This window comes from Pygocentrus nattereri, chromosome 7 (assembly GCF_015220715.1).
Source record: "Pygocentrus nattereri isolate fPygNat1 chromosome 7, fPygNat1.pri, whole genome shotgun sequence".
Taxonomy (NCBI): domain Eukaryota; kingdom Metazoa; phylum Chordata; class Actinopteri; order Characiformes; family Serrasalmidae; genus Pygocentrus; species Pygocentrus nattereri.
The window spans coordinates 9017501-9036016 of NC_051217.1; the positions used below are offsets into that span (position 1 = coordinate 9017501).

General features: G+C 39.3%; 1 protein-coding gene across 2 annotated transcripts in view; it reads left to right on the forward strand.

Moving 5' to 3' along the window:
- The window catches only part of sema3e (sema domain, immunoglobulin domain (Ig), short basic domain, secreted, (semaphorin) 3E), a 49966-nt gene extending 33761 nt beyond the window's left edge, over positions 1–16205 (forward strand). For both annotated transcript variants that reach the window (XM_017724630.2, XM_017724698.2), the window contains exons 6-17: positions 1–106; positions 2322–2464; positions 2771–2885; positions 3722–3791; positions 4715–4859; positions 5884–6106; positions 6242–6333; positions 6421–6462; positions 8308–8474; positions 9656–9723; positions 11540–11667; positions 14517–16205. The exon at positions 1–106 is cut by the window's left edge and continues 11 nt beyond it. In XM_017724630.2, coding sequence (XP_017580119.1) covers positions 1–106; positions 2322–2464; positions 2771–2885; positions 3722–3791; positions 4715–4859; positions 5884–6106; positions 6242–6333; positions 6421–6462; positions 8308–8474; positions 9656–9723; positions 11540–11667; positions 14517–14972 — 1755 coding nt within the window. In that variant the 3' untranslated portion in view covers positions 14973–16205. The remainder of the gene's footprint in view (positions 107–2321; positions 2465–2770; positions 2886–3721; positions 3792–4714; positions 4860–5883; positions 6107–6241; positions 6334–6420; positions 6463–8307; positions 8475–9655; positions 9724–11539; positions 11668–14516) is intronic.
- The last annotated feature ends 2311 nt before the right edge of the window (positions 16206–18516 follow it).

Sequence of the window (18516 nt, forward strand, 5' to 3'; positions counted from 1 at the left end):
TTTGTAGGTCTGTACACTGACTACTGGGAGAATGATGCAGCGTTGTATCGCCTAGGCAACCATGGCTACACTAGAACAGAAGTTGGTGACAGACAGCAGCTGAACGGTAAGAAAAAGTACACCAAACATAGCACTAAGACTAATAATGCACAATTATTCACAAAACATTCCCCCAGTTACACACACATGTTCAGTCATTCATTCACACTTTCAACCAGTCATTTTTTACTCAAGGCAAATGCAATAAAAAGTGCTAAATCATATATAGTTTTTCTTAATCTTTACATGCTGCTTATTATCTCTGCTCAAGAAAATCAAGTATCTTCAAGATGGCTGGCAACATTGCAAAAGAAAGCAAAAACTTTTTTTTTTTAACTTAAATGTACATTAATCCAAAGAGATCTTATTCAAAGCGATTTTGGAAGAAATACTAGATTTTTTGGGACATCAACAGTATGTGGCATGCAGTCAAATAATGTGGACAATAACTTGAATTTCTATAAAAAACAGAGAATCCAAAACATATTTATAACAAGCCAATGGGCAGCAGTTGCTGAACCAACAATTATACCTGGCTATTAACGGTACAATGCAAATGTGGCAGACAAAGATTAGGTTGAAAAACACAGGAGTTGACTCATGCAAGTCTCTGGAAAATGTTTGTTCTTTAGAGAACCAATTTTTTTTTGTAAATGAGATGTGTGAATGTGATAAACCGTGTTTAAGTTTAAAGAACCTTCACATAATGTAAAAGTTGTAGGAAGAACATTTACTTCATTGACACAGATATCTTTTTCAAGTATGGTTTATCAGGGAACCATAATACATAAAGAAACTTAAATGCACTTTTAGAAGTTGGAAAACTGCCATAATGGAGAATGTCCTGTTCTCCTGCAGAGTTTGGTCTAGACCCCCTAATTTAACCCACCTGATCCAGCTAAGACAAGTCTTCAGAGCATCTGAACATTATAGGCAGGTGTGGCCAATTAGGGCTGGAACCAAACTCTGCAGGAGACTACATGTCCAGAAGTGCAGATGGGAGCTCCTGTCATAGAAGACTATAGTATGCTGTTGTATGCTGAGCAAAAACAGCTCTCACACAACCTACATACGCATACAGACCTCAAGAGCAGGAGAGTGAACACGGTATTAAATCACACTCAGTCATCAATCAACATTAGTGCCCAGGTCTGATGTTGATTGAGTTTAGAGCCATTCTGTGCAGGGTTCAGAGAGGCCAGCGGTGTCATGCTGGGAGCTTATTTAATGGTCGCCACTGCCAAATATACTAACCTTCCACTATTTATACTGCCACACAGAAGCCCGGAGCTTTAGTAGAGTGCACTCTAACTGAGATGATAATGCCTTTACCATCTGAAACACAGGAATGAAGCAAAGCCACCTTTTCTTGCCTACTGGATTTATAGCAGGTGTTTGATTCTTCTGCTTTGGTGTATGTCTGTGTTTATATGTATATGTGCACATACAAAAAACAGACAGTGTGTCTAAGCATAAAGCAGTATAGTCCTTACCTGTAGGGGGGTCGTTGTAGTCTAAGCCCCCTACTGTTTGGCCATTAATCATACAGAGCGGCAGAAAGGCATCCATGACAAGCACCATCCATCTATGCCCGCTCTGTCTCACAGACACCCTTTCACAGCCATTCAGATCTGGTCAAACACAAACACAATCAAAGGCAGTTCCACTGAGGCCTACCATTCTGTCAAACACCAATGCAAAACAGAGGCCTCGCAGCCCCATGGAAACTGTTACCCTGTGTGTACATGTGCGGGGGTGGCGGTGTACAATACATTTAAACCGAGGCGAAGGCATGCAAATGTTCTAAAAGGTGTTAACTGAGCGTTAAGTGTTTTCAGGCTGCACTGAAATAGTGCAATGGTAATAATTGTTTCACACTTTCAGTTAGAAGCTTTGAGCCTCACACTCTGGCTAACACAATTAGATACTCATAACAGAGCCTTATATCTCCAAATGGTCTGTTGTTGGGCAGCAGATTTTCTAATGATGTAATAAAAAATGATAAAAAACATGTTACAAGGTTTTGAAACGACAGTAACAGCATACTCAATATTATTCAGGTGGATACTTCTAATATTTCCTTTGTCACTTTATAAGACAAACCAAATGACTATGATTAAGTTACTAGACTAAGTGACTAAGTCCCACATTTAATGCTTCAAATTGCTTGCACAGTTTTCTTCCCATATTTGTGTAGTTCCTAGGAATTGGACACAGGTCTTATGAAATGTACACACTGTTGCACTAAGCCACATTTAATTTGTGTTTGGATTTCTCCTCAGAGCCCAAGTTTGTAGGATCTGTGGCCATCCCTGATAACGACGACCCTGCAGATGACAAAGTTTACTTCTTCTTCACTGAGAGAGTGCCCAACACAGAGGGAGGACATAAGGCTGTCTACAGCAGAGTGGCCAGAGTGTGTGCTGTAAGTATCAAGAAGCTGTTGGTTTCTGAAGCTTCTACATTATTTTTAAATGTCAGCTGATTTTTACATTTAGCATTTCCTGACAAAGGGATGATAATAATCGCAAGTGCATAAAAGCTAATAAACTTTTTTTTCCTTTTTCGGTAAATTTACAGTTTTGGAAATACAAAGTTTTGTTATAACAGTGATAATATACAACTTAAATAACTAAAGACCAATATGTTAGGAGTGACTGTAGCAAGTGACTGTCAAGTGCTAAGTAAAAGTGAAGTTGAATGCTGTTTCTCTTTTCACATTGCCTTTCAGAATGACCACGGTGGTCAGCGAATGTTGGTGAATAGGTGGAGCTCATTTCTGAAGGCTCGTTTGATCTGCTCAGTGGCAGGACCCAATGGCATTGACACACACTTTGATGAGCTGGGTAAGAGAGTTCTTCCCTGCAACGCTCTTCATTTTGCCTTTCCATCTGCTTTTCCCTCCATTGGAATGAAAGGTATTATCTAGACTTCAGTACATTTCTGAGGCCTGATTATACAACACATTCCACACAGTGCATGTCTGAGGATACAACCTATAAAATAAGTTGGTGAGATTCACTGTTCAGCCTAAGGCAGTGAGTAAGTTGGTAATATCAGTTCACATTTAGAAGAAATCACATTTGGTGTTTGTGCATGTGTCTATAAGGAAAGCTGGAATTTAGCCAGCAGTAACATGTGGCCACATGATTGGTTTGATAAAAAGGATAGGACACTCATCAGCATGCATAGAATGAGCTAGAGTGAAAGGATGGCTGCTCCGGAGTGAGGAACGCTTTTCTATTCTAAGCTTGTAGAAGCAGCTATAGTGAAGCAGACTTTTCAGATTGTCTTTCACATTATGTCCCTGCTGGGAGGCGGAAAATCGAACACATGGTGAATGTGAGCCTCCTGGAGAGATGTATGAATAGAAGCAAAATCCTCTCACCTCATAGTGTGGTTTTACAGATGGATGTTCCTCACTCACCTGTATATCATCGCTGTCATAGCAAATTCATATATCTTCAAAATGGTAACTTTGTAGTTAATGGGGGAAAAAGTCAATTTAATACAATGCCCTTTATTCCAAGTAATTCTGGACCATTTTATTGGTTAAGAGTCATGTAATCACACAATGAAAAAATAAAAGCAGACAAAAATAGTTTTGAAGTATTCCATAAATCAACTTAGTTTGAGAGTCAGATCCCTGATCATCTGTTTGTGTGGCTGTTTGTATATATAGAGGATGTGTTTGTGCTGAAGAAGAAGGATGAGAAGAATCCTGAAATCTTTGGCTTGTTCAGCACAACCAGGTAAGCACAAGTTCAAGGATATGTATAGAACCCGTTGTTATTTTGGATCCATGTAAAGATATTTCACTATTGTATCTCTTTTCTGTAGTTATATATAGTTATATTGTATAGTTATTGTATCCTATTTCCTATCTAGTCTAGTAAAGTGACTTTAAAGAGGAATAACACAGATTCTTAAGATTAATTAGATTGTCAAGATATAAACAAAATCATTCACAATGACTTGATGTTGAGCTGCATTCTAGTAAAACCGAGCAAGTTAGAACCAGTTGGTTGAAAATATTATCATTTAATGCCTCTAAACGCTACTTCACAGTAAGATATTACATGAAATTATTATGAATATGTTGTCTGATGCCTGAGACATTTTTCCATTGATAATTTTATGTCTAAAACATATTTTTAAACCATTGTTGGAGTGATATATGCAGGGTCCTGTAAGGCAAAATAACCTTTTTTTTTCTTTTTCTTTTTGGTTTTACTGCCATTTTACAATTCTCAATGTTACATTACAAAATGCCATAGTCACATTTAGGTTGACAGATTGTTTTGGATAGCTAAAATGGCTATATTTGCACTGGAAATGTCACAACCCTTCATGGCTATCACCAATAATTGTGAAGAAATCTGATTTCATAAGTTTCTCTACATTGCATCGCTTCACATCAGATCGCTCTGAGTGGCTTTGTTTTCATCTCGCCTGATTTAGCTATTCAGAACTTAAAAAAAAATGGTTGGAATTCCCCTTTAACAGTCACATAGAGCCAACCAAATATAGATTAAACATGCTAATAGGGCTAACAACCAATGAAATTATTGACCACCTATTAAGATGACTCCAACCAGTGGCTATTTGCGTTCATTAATTGCTAGTAACATTATATTCTTGGACAAATTAATAATTTTTCTCTCTTCTTTCCCAGTGCGGTATTTAAAGGATATGCGGTATGTATGTATAACATGGAGGAGATTCGTGCAGTTTTTAATGGGCCATTTGCACATCGGGAGCGCGCTGACCACCACTGGAGTGTGTATGAAGGGAAAGTGCCATACCCTCGCCCTGGATCTGTGAGTCACACAAGAAAGCAGTCTAAAGTTTGCATGTCTTTTGGAGGTGACCATTCATCACAGTTTGTCTTGCAGTACTGTGGTGTCATAGCCCAGACCTCCAAATAATAAATACAGCATTCTTTTTGTCACACACAGTTTTCAGAAAGCTGTCAGGCTGTTCTGTGTCACATTTTGTCCCCAGTGAGCAGCAGCACTTTTGCAGGTCTATTTCAGAATGACTTATGCAGCTTCAAATCTTTGTGCCATGTTCTTTTAGTCTTTAAACTTATCTCTAAAACAGCAGAAAACAGGCACATAGTAGGGAGGTTGAAGCTGTCATGTTTTAAGCCCACATGCAATACACTTGGGTATTAGGACTTGTGAGGGTGTATGAAGAGTTCTGACCTTTTAGGAGACCGTTTTAGCACCTTGGCTTAGAAGTTATGAATTTATAATAATTTTGTTCTAAAATGTTAAACAGAATCAAGACAGGCCATTTCAAAAGCATTAGAAATAATAACATCAGAACCATCCAGGCAATAATTCTAGAGTGTAGTAACACAGAGTGTGGTAGAAATATATATTGTATGTTTTAATCAGCAAACCTCACACCTACATGCTCACAAGTTTCAACTTTCAGATTGGCTTATGCTAGGACAGTGTGTCAGGCATAGCTTTCCTTACACTTGTGATGGCATAGAAGATGGCATTACATCTTTTGTAAACATGCTTGGTTGTATCCTAGTGTGATGCTGTAGTAGTCTCCAAAGTGAGATTGTCTAGTTTAAAGACAAGATTACACTGTTATACATAATAATACGTTTCTGTAGTTGGCATAGTAAAGAAATGGCCTGTTATAGTGATGGTTGGCTAGATGGCCTCAGATGTAGGAATCGAAAGTTTCAGAGACAGGTTACACTGAAAAATCTGATGGACCAACCAGAGATCACAAGTATTGAGCAATGCCCAAGTGTTATCTTAAATTTCTTTCCTTAGTTTTTCAGGATTTCTTTTTGTCTTTTTCTCTCTGTCTGTCTCTCAGTGTGCCAGTAAGATTAATGGGGGTCAGTTCTCCAGTTCTAAAGAGTACCCTGATGAGGTTCTGCGATTTGTGCGTTCCCATCCTCTCATGTTCCAGCCGGTGCAGCCGGTCCACAGGCGGCCCATTCTGCTTGACACGGATGGAAGACGCAGGCTCACTGAGCTTGCTGTGGACAGAGTGGAGGCAGAGGATGGTCATTACAATGTCCTGTTCATTGGCACAGGTATTGCAATTTGGTCCACACATCAACCATAACCTAGATACTTTGTGGGGCACAACTTAACCTCTCTCCAGCTAATACAGAAATAAGAATACACATGATCTTCCTTACATTAATCAAGTAATTATTCTTTTTTAGATGACTCAGTTGTGTTAAAAGTGATCACCATCTTCAACAAGGAGGCCAACACAGTTGAAGAAGTACTCTTGGAGGAGTTACAAGTGTTCAAGGTAAATGTTCAACAGTGATTTAGTGTCCTCTTGGATTAAGTCATATGGACTTATATTTATTAAGACATTTCATCTTCTTCCTTATAGGTTCCTGTACCAATCACAGAAATCATCATCTCAACTAAAAGAGTGAGACACTTTCTTTTTCTGATCAGAGACCTGCTAACTTTACTAATATTGTCCTAGAATGCACTGTTTAGCTTTACCATTAGATGGTGATATTGAGCAATCAAATTGTAGGACATGCTGCTTTGAAAAACAGGCAAGACAGATAAAGGTGATCAAATGTGATATGGGATAAATCATAAACATTTTCAAAGGCTTTTTTCAGGGGTGTCCAGTCTTATTCACAAAGGGCCAGTGTGGCTACAGGTGTTTATGTCAGACAGGCTGAAGCACACCTGATTCTGCTTGTTTAAATAGTTCAAACAGTTGATGAGCTCCTGCTTTTTTGCAATGAAACATGCAGCTACAGTGGCCATTTACTAATATGACTGGACCTGGCTTGTTCTAACAAGTGTCAGTTGTCTGAAAGGCTGCTTTTGTCAGTTTTGATATCCTTTCAGCAGTGTGTTGTCAATTGACACCTTTTAAAAGAACTCCATAAATGTCTATAAAGGTTTATGTCAGTTGTCATGGAAGGCTCACATGGGTGTCATGTAGCCTGAAGAACATGACCTACAGTGAAGTGTTACCACATTTTCAAGCTCCCATATTATTTGTTGGTACAACATTCATAGTTTGCCTGAAGGAGACCATAATGCTCAAAACGTAGAAAAAATAATAATATGGGGGCTTAAAAAAATCACTTGCTTTTTCATATTCAGTATGGTAACGCGGTTATAACAATACCATAACCATGTCATAGCAGATGTCATTCAATCACATACAAAAGTTTGGGCACCCCGATCAAATGACATGTTTTATTGATTTTGAAGTGAAAATAATATACCATGGGGGAAGAAGACCCCTGCTGAACTCATGCCCGTGATGAAGTTTTATGTAGAAGCGTCACTGCAACCAGAGTAAAAGAGAGAAAAATTGCTCTTATTTCCAAAGAGAGGATATAAAATCTTTAAGACTCTGTTACACTGTCCAAAGCCACAGTATCTCACTGAGAATATGAATCAGGACCCAAACCTACATAACAGTAACTCATTCTCTCAAACACAACGCCAAAAGTTCACTTGCTCCTTCCACATTAACATCACAACCTCAAAGATGCAACTAAAAACCTTTAATCACTATTCTGAGAACTAAATACAGACAGCGTCACAGTAGCCAAAGCTCAGTCTGATGCCGCAAGAGAACAAACATCTGCACATTTAATTGCAAACATTTCAAATTCAGATTTACTGAATTTAACATGTTGTAGAAAAAACTAACACAAAATGTGGCCTGTGCAAAAGTTATGGCGCATTTTTTGCAATATGTTAAACTCAGCAAATAAATAGAAAAGGGGCAGTTAAATTGGGCAGAAAATGACACATTTCAGTTTCCTGTAGAGGCCATATTAACTTATTTTCACTTTAAAAAAAAATCAACAGAACATGATTTAACCAGGGGTGTTAAACATTTGCATATGGCTGTATGCCATCATAAGTTATCATGAAAGATTTTTTTGCATAAATATAAGTGTCATGGCATAACTACCACTATTTGTCATGACAAGATGCAATAGTGTTTGATAATGAATTATGGTGCGTTTTTGATGGCTCAAATGTACTCTAGTTAGCCGTCATTACATCAAACATTAGGATGTCTGTCATGACAATTGACGACAATGGTAATATGACAGTGTAATACTACTGGACAACTCGTGACAGCATATGATTTCTGCCATGACATTTTTATGGCACAGTTTTATGGCATGTCAGTGGCATGTAGCAAGGCTCAAGTGTTGTTGTTATTATATTATGCATAATGATCATTTGAAAGACCTCCATTGATCAAACTTGGTTTACATTATTGTAGCAACAGCTGTATGTTGGATCAGAGGTGGGTGTGGCTCAGGTTCGTGTACATCAGTGTGGTCTATACGGCTCAGCCTGCGCTGACTGCTGTCTGGCTAGAGACCCCTACTGCGCCTGGGATGGACACACCTGCTCTAGATACTACCCTGCTGGCATTTACACAAAGAGGTATACACACACTTATGAATGCACACATGGAAATGTTCCTGCTCCAAATGTTACACTGCTGTGCTTCATGGAAATAAAAGGTGCACAGGATTTCAATTACAGCCATTAGACAGGCTAAGATGGAAACGTGCTCGTGATGAGAGAGTGTGAAGTCTCACCTCACCTCCTGCCATCTCATCCTCACTGTGCTGTCTCCCACTCGTCACCTTCTGCATCACTGTGTGCTTGTTTGCTGGCACAATTGTCTTCCGAAGGTTCTAGCCTTCCATCTGATCAGTCTCTGATGTGTCAGTTTATTGAATTTGTGCTACTCAGAGAGGCTCTCTGATGTCTCACTCTGGTGCACTGTTTGTGTATGTGTTTGTGTTGGACTGGCCCTGCTCATCAGAGTGAAAGGTTACTGTGGGTGCTTCCCTAATCAAACTCAAAGCACTGTCAGCTCTCCCTGCATGGCTATCAGCTTGAACCCGTTAGCGCTTTATGCTAACACCTCCCACTCATACTAATGCCCGTCACACTCTCATTCTGTATGTACAGCCAGACGGAGAAATCGCAAATAATCAGCGCCAAGTACCAGTCAGAGCAATCACGCTCGGGATGATGACAAAATAGATTAGCTGCCCTCAAATGATTTCTCTCTGAGATGAAACAGCAGTGGAGGAGTGACGCTGTATCTCTCTGACTTGCTCTCTCTCTGTGTCTGTCTCTGCCTTTCTCTCTCTCTCTCTCTCTCTCTCTCTCTCTCTCTCTCTCTCTCTCTCTCTCTCTCTCTCTCTCTCTCTCTCTCTCTCTCTCCCTATCTCTCTCTCCCTATCTCTCTTTCCTGTCTTAGGCTCTTTCTCTTTCTGCCTATCTCTCTTTTTCTCTCTCTCTCTCTTTCAGGTTCTCTCTGGCTGCCTGTTTGTTTTTCTTTCCATCTTTCTTTCTTCTCTTTCTTCCTCGCTGCGATGTTTGCTGCTTTCACATTGCAGTCAATAACAGGGTGTTATGAAATGTGTCAGACAGAAAGGTTGGGTTCTGTTACGCTGAGGGAGTTCTTACCACTTCACTTTTTCTCTTCTCTCTCTCTCTCTCTCTCTCTCTCTCTCTCTCTCTCTCTCTCTCTCTCTCTCTCTCTCTCTCTCTCTCTCTCTCTCTCTCTCTCTCTCTCTCTCTCTCTCTCTCTCTCTCTCTCTCTCCAGGCGCTTCAGAAGGCAGGATGTCCGTCATGGCAATGCTGTTCAGCAGTGTAACGGTCTCCAGCTGAATGGTTCGTGCTAGAGGTTTCTCAATTGATCAGCGAGGCAGTTGGAGATAGAATTGAGGCCAGATCTGCCCCCAGACTCTATTAATACAAGTCATAGAATGACTAATAATGCGTGTGGGGGAGAGATTCTGACAGATATTTATTTCATTGCTCAGTTCACAGAATTTCCCTTACGCAGCACTACAAAATTTTTTTTGCTGTTCTCTGGTTTGAGATGCTGCGTTGGGGGAGTTTTTAAAATCTGTCATTCAGTATTGTGTGTGTGTTCATATGTACAGTGGTGTTCAAAATAATAGCAGTATGTTCAAAAACACGAGTTTAGCACAAAATCTTAGTAGTTTATAATAGTAATAATCTTAGTAATCTATAATAGTTTTTATTTCCATACATTGGGAACATTGCACACTGTTTTCTAAATCAAAACATGAAGAGAAAAGTATATAATTTTTAACTACTTTACAGAAAATGACAAAAAAATGAACATTGGGCTGTTCAAAAAAATAGTACTTATACTATAAATTACTTTATAGTATAAAGTACTATAAATTTTGTAAATATGTACTTTTTTTAGGATTCAGCATTCCTGTGAATCACTAAGCTAATATTTAGTTGTACAACCACAGTTTTTTGGAACTGCTTCACATCTATGTTGTATAGAGTCAACCAAATTCTGGCACCTGTCAACTGGTATTCCAGACCAGGATGCTTTGACTGCATCCCACAATTCATTTGCATTTCTTGGTGTCACCCCACAAGTGTTCTTTCGGATTAAGGTCTGGGGATTGGGCTGGCCACTCCATAACCTCAATTTTGTTGGACTGGAACCAAGATTTTGCTCGTTTACTGGTGTGTTTAGGGTCGCTGTCTTGTTGAAACACCCATTTCAAAGGGCATTTCCTCTTCAGCGTAAGGCAACATGACCTCTTCAAGTATTTTCACGTTGGCAAACTGGTCCATGATCCCTGGTATGCGGTAAATAGGCCCGGCACCATAGTAAGAAAAACATGTCCATATCATGATGCTTGCACCACGATGCTTCACTGTCTTCAGAGTGTACTGTGACTTGAATTCAGAGTTTGGGGGTCGTCTGATGGAACTGTCTGCGGCCCTTGGACCCAAAAAGAACAATTTAGGCCAGTTGATGTGTTCTATGGGAAATTGTATCCGCTTCAGTACATGTCTTTTTTTCAACAGTGGGACTTTGCGTGGACTTCTTGCTAATAGATTAGCTTCACACAGGTGTCTTCTAACTGTCACAGTACTCACAGGTAACTTGAGACTGTCTTTGATCATCCTGGAGCTGATCATTGGCTGAGCCTTTGCCATTCTGGCTATTCTTTGATCCATTCGAATGGTAGTGTTCCGTTTTCTTCCACATCTCTCTGGTTTAGCTTTCCATTTTAAGGAATTGGAGATCATTTTAACTGAACAGCCTGTCATTGTCTGCACTTCTTTATAAGTTTTAACCTCTCCAATCAACTTTTTAATCAAAGTACGCTGTTCTTCTGAACAATATTTCAAACAACCCATATTTCTCAGTGCAACATGTACAACATGTGCTGGCCACCTGATTCACACCTGTTTCTTCACAGAATGATTGACCTCACTAATTGAACTCCACACTGCTATTATTTTCAACACACCTCTTTCAATTTATTATTCAAATACACAGACTCAAGAGCATGCATATCATGAATTTACCAACTGGTAAATTGTTTGCCATGTGGTAATATCATTTATACCCAAAACAGTGATTAATCTGGTTAGTCATATTGAACTGCTATTATTTTGAACACAACTGTATTTGTGTGTTTTTCAGATGCTCAGAGTGTGTTAGAGAAGCTGGTGTATGGTGTGGAGAAAAATAGCACTCTGTTAGAGTGTAGACCCCGGTCCCTGCAGGCTTTACTCACTTGGTACATGTTGAAAGGACTGGACATGGAGGAGGTACACAAACACGGACCCCCATATGTACACACAGAAACATACATACACAAATATTTCTTTACAACAGGATTATGTTATTTAAGGACAAGCAGAGCATCTTACACTGATTGAAATGGATGTTTAGAAGGTATTGTCTAACAATGATGTGTGAAGGGACTTAGACTTAGCAGGTTTGATTAGATTAAAACAAACCCTGGAGTGAGTGCTCTGTTAGTGCAGTTCATTAGAGCAACTTAGAACACTGCCATTTGAATTCTGGTGCGCACCAAATAAGCCAACCAAGACCTTCTAAGCAAGTCGGTCTCAGTTCACTTCAAAACAAACTGTGGTGCTATTCATTTGGAATATGAACACAACACAAACCAAAGACATCTAAACAGACCAACAGAATGAACGGTCTCTGTATAACATCTTTGGTTTGTTGAAAAGACATGTACCTGTTGTTTTGACATGTCCATGCATTCTATCATCTCTTTATAAATTCTGAATTGATAATTACAGAGTGGATAGTTTGCATTTTAAATTGAGGCTGAGGCCTGTTTGAAGTCATCATAAAATACTAAATGTACACATTTGACTGTACACAGAAATTATACTGTTTAATGCACCAGGTTTTCTCCATGCCGTAAAAGGGACAGCGATTTAACCCTGCTTTGCATTGGTAACATGGGAAGTATTGTGGCTTATTGCTCTAAAATCACAAGACATAAATATTACCAGCAGGCCCAGAAAGAACAGATAACAACATGATTCAGAAAGTTTGGCCAGTCACGTTGTAATGGGGAGCGAGGGGGCGGATGCATATGCGGAGATAAGCAACTTTTATTAAGGGCAAATCCAGGGTCATGGTCAATACAGTCCAGGTTCAAATGGCCTATATGCAGAGCAGGAGGGACAGACATGATGAAAATAAACAGCTACACAAACAACAGGGAAAACAACATACATCAAACCACAAATATCAAACAACAAACAACATCTCAAACATCAAAGACCAACCAGAAACTCAGGAAAACACAGGGCTTAAATACAAGGGTTAACAAGGGACATGCGGAAACAAAGGTGGGAACAATCAGGGGCGGAGTCACAAAACAAGGGGTCAGGCTAAAAACCAAAACAAAGAAGCATATGGACAGGACTGGGCAGTAAACACAACACGAGCACATGGACAGGACTGGGAGGGGCCAATCGTGACACATGTGGCCTTTTATTCGTTTCACTTGTGTGTTTATTATTTGGTTCTATTTCAAATATGTTAGAGTAAATGCTAAGCACATCTGAACCAAAGCAAAAGTTATTACATTGTTTCATTTTAGTTCTGGTGCACTTAACTTTCATACTACAAACATAACCCTTAATGTGATTCACGCTTCACCAATAGTCTTTACAGTCTTTACAGTGCATTCTATATTATACAGTACTGTGCGTATGTGTTATGCACCCAAGAAAATTACATTTAAAAGGTTGTTGATTTCACCTGCAAGCATTTATTACTCCTCATGGAAGCTTAATATTATTTGTAGTTATCGTCCTGTACCTTCATTAAATGAAATCAGGTGTGCTGATGATGGAATTTAAAAGATCTATACCATGGCAAGAGACATCCAGGAGAAATCTGGAACCAAACCTTTTTCTTCAAACTAGCTCACATGCTACTGTTTTGAAAATAATAAATTCTTGTTACTTTTACTGTGTTTGTTTGTTTGCATCTATTCTAATAATGTAAGATGTTTTTAGAAGAAAAACAGACCTATTGCCAAGATAAATGGTTTTAAATAATACGCTTAGGTGCTTAAGACTTTGGCGCAGTATTGTACATTTAAATTATTTCTGAGTAATATTGAAAACTGTAATCTGTCATTTTCATTTTAGAAATAAAAGAATGACTAGCACTTATTTGGATTATAGAAGGGCTATTTCAAAGCTTCGTTTTCACAGTGGTTGCACACAAACTATGGGGAGACTGGCTAATCCAACCCATTGTGATTAACAATAAATATGGAAAAATATTGATGACACGTATTATTTTGTGCAATTTGATCTGTTACATTTCTAAGACAAATCTCTGAAGTACTAATATTTATTGTCAGTTTATTAGGTACACTGCGTTCTTCCTTCACTTACTAATCGTTTTTTAGGTGCACTTACCATGTAGCGGCACTTGTGGGTTTAGGGTTAATAACCATAGTCCATCAGTTACTGCAGTAGTTTATTTGTTTCCCTGAACCCTGTCCAGTATTGGAAAGGAACCATCACAGAACCACAGCTGAGCAGGCAGTGGCATGTTAGTGGGTGTTGGGCAGGTATGAGTCTATCAAGTGCAGCAGTGTTGCCAGGGTTTTTACACACTTCAAGGCTGGGACAGGAATAGTCTGCGAACAAAAATATCCAGTCAGCAGTGGTACTAGGGTCAGAAAGTGACCAATGAAAAGAGATAGAGAGCATGACTAACACAAACTGCATGGAAAAAAATGAGCCAATGCAGAGGTCTTCAAATCCTGCTACTTAAAACCAAGTTTTCCAGTCCTGGAATTTACGATCACTGGCAGGTAAAAGCATCTTAGTGTTAAGGTCATCTTAACTGATAAAGAGAGTATTCAGTGTGGTATTTGCTCTGCCATTTAAGAATCATATTTGTGCTAAGATGCTTTTAGGCAACCAAGCCCAGTTTACTTGAATTGCAAAATCCAGGAATGTAACTGAATTCAGATCCAAATTTGATGACCACCTAGAAGTTGTCCACTATATTTATTCTGATAATACTGCTATATTTAGTTTTGCATTGTGATAACTGATGTAGCACCGCTTTATATTTGATAATGCTATTCATTTCTTTCTCCATCTTTCAGATAAAAGGTGATGAGCATATTATTCAGACATCTCACGGCCTGTTGTTTCTGACAACAAAGAAGTCTGATGCGGGTGTATACGTGTGCCAGTCAGAAGAGCATGGCTTTGTTCAGACCATAGTGAGGGTCACTCTGGAGGTACTGGAGGAGGAACGGGTCGAGAGCCTGTTCCATCGAGGAGAATATGAAGAGAAGGAGGTTCAGTTCAGATCTCCTCCCTGCCCCTTCCCCAGCCTGCCTTCAGCCCCTTCTGCCACCAAGCTCTGGTACAAAGACTTCATGCAGCTGATTGGCTACAGTAACTTCCAGCGAGTGGAGCAGTACTGTGAGAGAGTGTGGTGTGCCTCTGACAGGAAAAGGAAGAAGCTTAAAGGCCTACCGCCCAAGTGGCGCTACTCTCAGGGGGCCGAGCGCCATGGGAAAGCTCGGGCGCCCAGACACACACGGGACCACTGAGGATCATGTGGGAACACAGTAATACCCTGAACTGATTCTACAGACCACAGGGTTGCACTCATGCTTACAAATAATATTCATAGTTATTTCGATCATTATGTTATAATATGAACTATGAAATATAAATGCAACTGAGGTATGTTTGAGTTTTAGTGATGCCATGTAACGAAGCTTTTCCAGGCACAAATGAATCCACTCTTAACAATAAATAGCCATTTGGATCGATGCCATAGAAGAAACATTTTAGTTCCCTAAAGAACCTGGTTTAAATGTTTTTAGGTACCATTTAGGAAGCTTTAAGAGTGAAGAGTGTACCCTTATGCTAAAGCGCATTGTCAGTGAGAATTCTTTCATGTAAAGCTTTTTTAGTCTAGGACCTTGACTGTGTCTGGAAATCTTGTCCTTGGTGTTTGGTTTGGAGTGTGCTAGACTGTAGAAGGTGGATAAGAATTGATGTTAAAGTGTATTTCTGTGTTTGGTGGTAAAGCTAGTTTTGAAGTGTGGAACATTACAGTTATGCTGAGGTTGCTTATACAGTGACATATAGCATTTTCCAGTGGATGAGGCTGGTGGCATTTTAAAAAAAGATTCCAAAAATGAAACAAAACAACCACACTGATTCATTTCACACAGCGGCAAACATGGACATGCAGTGCTTCCTTTTGCAACGACGTGAGCTGTCATGTGAGAAGCTTCAGAATAACTTTTCTTTGCTTGACAGCCTGAATTGTGGATTTCAGAACAATCCCTTTCTCCGGAATAGGATGACTCATCACTTCAAAAAAGAGCAAGCACTCTTCATCCTCAAAATCCCTGCTCACAAAGAGAGGCACAGCTCTGCGCACATTCTTTATGTATTTATCATTTCTATTTTATATTAAATTATTGTAGTTGGTGTTTGGTAGTGGTTTAGGTCAATTTCTATTTTAAACTGGAAAATGTTGCTGTTTTTGTGTTTAGTATTTCTAGGCTTTCAGAACACTGAGTATAAGGATCATTGTCACAGGCCCATGCTTTCAGCTTTAAGAATCAATCAACACAGACGGTCATATCTTGGACTTAATATCCGCAAACATTAATCAGTTCCCCAATGAACCACTGAACTAACATCATCATGATGAATCATGTTATGACCTCCATACTAACATAAATGTAGTGTATTCTGTTAGTTGGAGATTGATACCAATGTAGAAATCTGTTTTTATGTAGTCCAATAAATGCCATAAATACTTGTGTAGAGTTTTTCTTTTTCTTCACTGTGTGGCATGTTTTCTGATGTGCAATCAGTAACACATTCAGTGATCTGAATAGCTCTGGGATGGCTAGAATCTGGGTTTGGTAAGCCACAACTGCACTGTGAAACTCTTGTAATGAAAACATGAAGTTGCACTGCAGTTTTACGATTTCTCCACCCAAAAAGCACTTATAACCTCCATGTTTGAAAGCACACACCCTCAAAAAATAAGATAAAGGTGTTCATGTCTCTGTGGTAGATGGGAGAACTCCCCATCTGTCTAATGTTTATGCATCTTGGAAATCATTTGACTGGTCAGTGGCTCTCACTTAGCAATGTGTTACACAACACGGTCAGCCTATTCTTTCTGTAAGCCAGTCCTGGTGGTGCTGTAGACCTGCACTGTACATTTTAATGTTCATGTGTTAACCTCTGGAGACGTTTAATTAATTAAAGAATTGAATGAGGTGAGTTAGAGCAGAAGAACACTGAAATAATTAGTCCAGGGCAGATCCAGGAGCCGACTGACAATTTTTGGCATTTTTGTCACTTCCTCTTTAGACACAACCTGCACTAAATGTCCCCCCTGATGTTGCATCCACAGTATTTGATTGACAGGAGCAACTCATTGACAGTGAAAATGCAACTGCAAACAAGGTTGCAAATACATTTTCATTTTGGCAGAGCTGGAGCACCATAATGAGGAAATGCAATTGCAAATGGGTGATTGTTATTTCATTTTTAATATGGCAGAGTCAGACTGTTAAGACAGTACAAATAAATTGTCAAAGACTTTGCTTTTCCATATTCAAATTTCCAGCCATTATACACAGAAATGTAATGGCAAATAAATGTTATTTGTATTTGAATTGTCTTAAATGATGCACACTCACATGGGAAGAATACAATTTAATGAGCATTTGCAAATTTGCATTTGAATTTGAATAATGGACCCCTTACTTTGTTGACCTAGCAGACCTTTTAATCTCTTGTGTTCGTGTGCGTTTGTTTTAGGTAGTTTACCAGTACTCCTTCAATTTAGGACACATGTCTTTTGTGTTGTAGGAGTTCTTTGGTTTTGCTGTTTTACCTGCATACTTTTAGCTCTGTTTTATAAGAGAGTGCAGCTTTGTTGGGTGTTGGGGCTGCTTTTTAGTTGGAGGATTTATCAGTACACTCCCTAACTCTGTTTACAGGGGCCTGTGTCTCTTGTGTTAGGGTGTGCTTATGTTGGGGAGAGTTCACCAGTGCACCAACCTGCCCTACAAGGCTACTTGATTATTTGTAACCTGCTGTTTCAAACTTGTAAATGGGACATGCCTATATATTTGCACCATGTAGGAGTCTACTCTGTTCGGTTTCCTGAATCAGATGGCAGTACCATTTTGAATACTGGCCAGGGAAGTCTAGTTCAGCTTTTGGTTCAGTTTTTGTGCCTGTAGCCGAGTACTTTTTATTTAGTGTGGTCAAGCATGTTGTTTGCCTTTTCTTTTCTTTGGTACCATGCACAATTTCATCCTTCCAGTGTGGGTGCCAAGGCACAGCACTGTTACGGCTGGTTTAAAAAAATGGCTTCAGAAGCTCAATATGTCTGTTCCTCATGCTTTTATAGATAAAACGTGGGATCTTAATTTTGAGGCCTCAATTGTAATTTCGACCTCTCTCACCCCATCTGAGAACCATAGCCCTAGACACTTTTGTAGAAAAATGAAGCTAATTAAGATGCTGAATTGGTTTAATGATAATCATAATCAGAAAATTGATGTCCCGCAACTTTATACAAATTCTTTCATTTTTCCTCCTTCATAGGTGCAGATGGCCTTTGGCTTTTTTAAAAGAGTCAGTTCAATTACTCCCACCCATCACCTACACTTTTAAGGACATAGCAGTCACAGCTCCTCAACTGAACAGGTGTTGAGAAAGGAAACAGCAGTAAAACACAGAGATCCCATTACTTTGCAGTCTCAAGGAGCCATAGAGAGGTACAGTCATACTGTAGTCACAAGGTACAAGGCCATTTAAAAAGTAATGTAAAAATGGAAAAGGTCAGCACTGGTCAGCTGCTAGGGAAAAGAGCAGATACTGAAAAAGAAGTTTGACAAACCAGCAGTGTGGAGACCTTTTGCAGTGGGAGATAAGGTACTGATGCTTATGAAGGATGACAATCGTGCTACTACCTCCTGCGGATCTTATGCTGTTGAGACAAAGAGTGGGGTCAGCAACAAAATGGTTAGCACTGCTGAATATAGAACTATCATGGGAACCATTTAGTCTGTAGTACACATGAGTATAAACTGAATTGTTACTGGC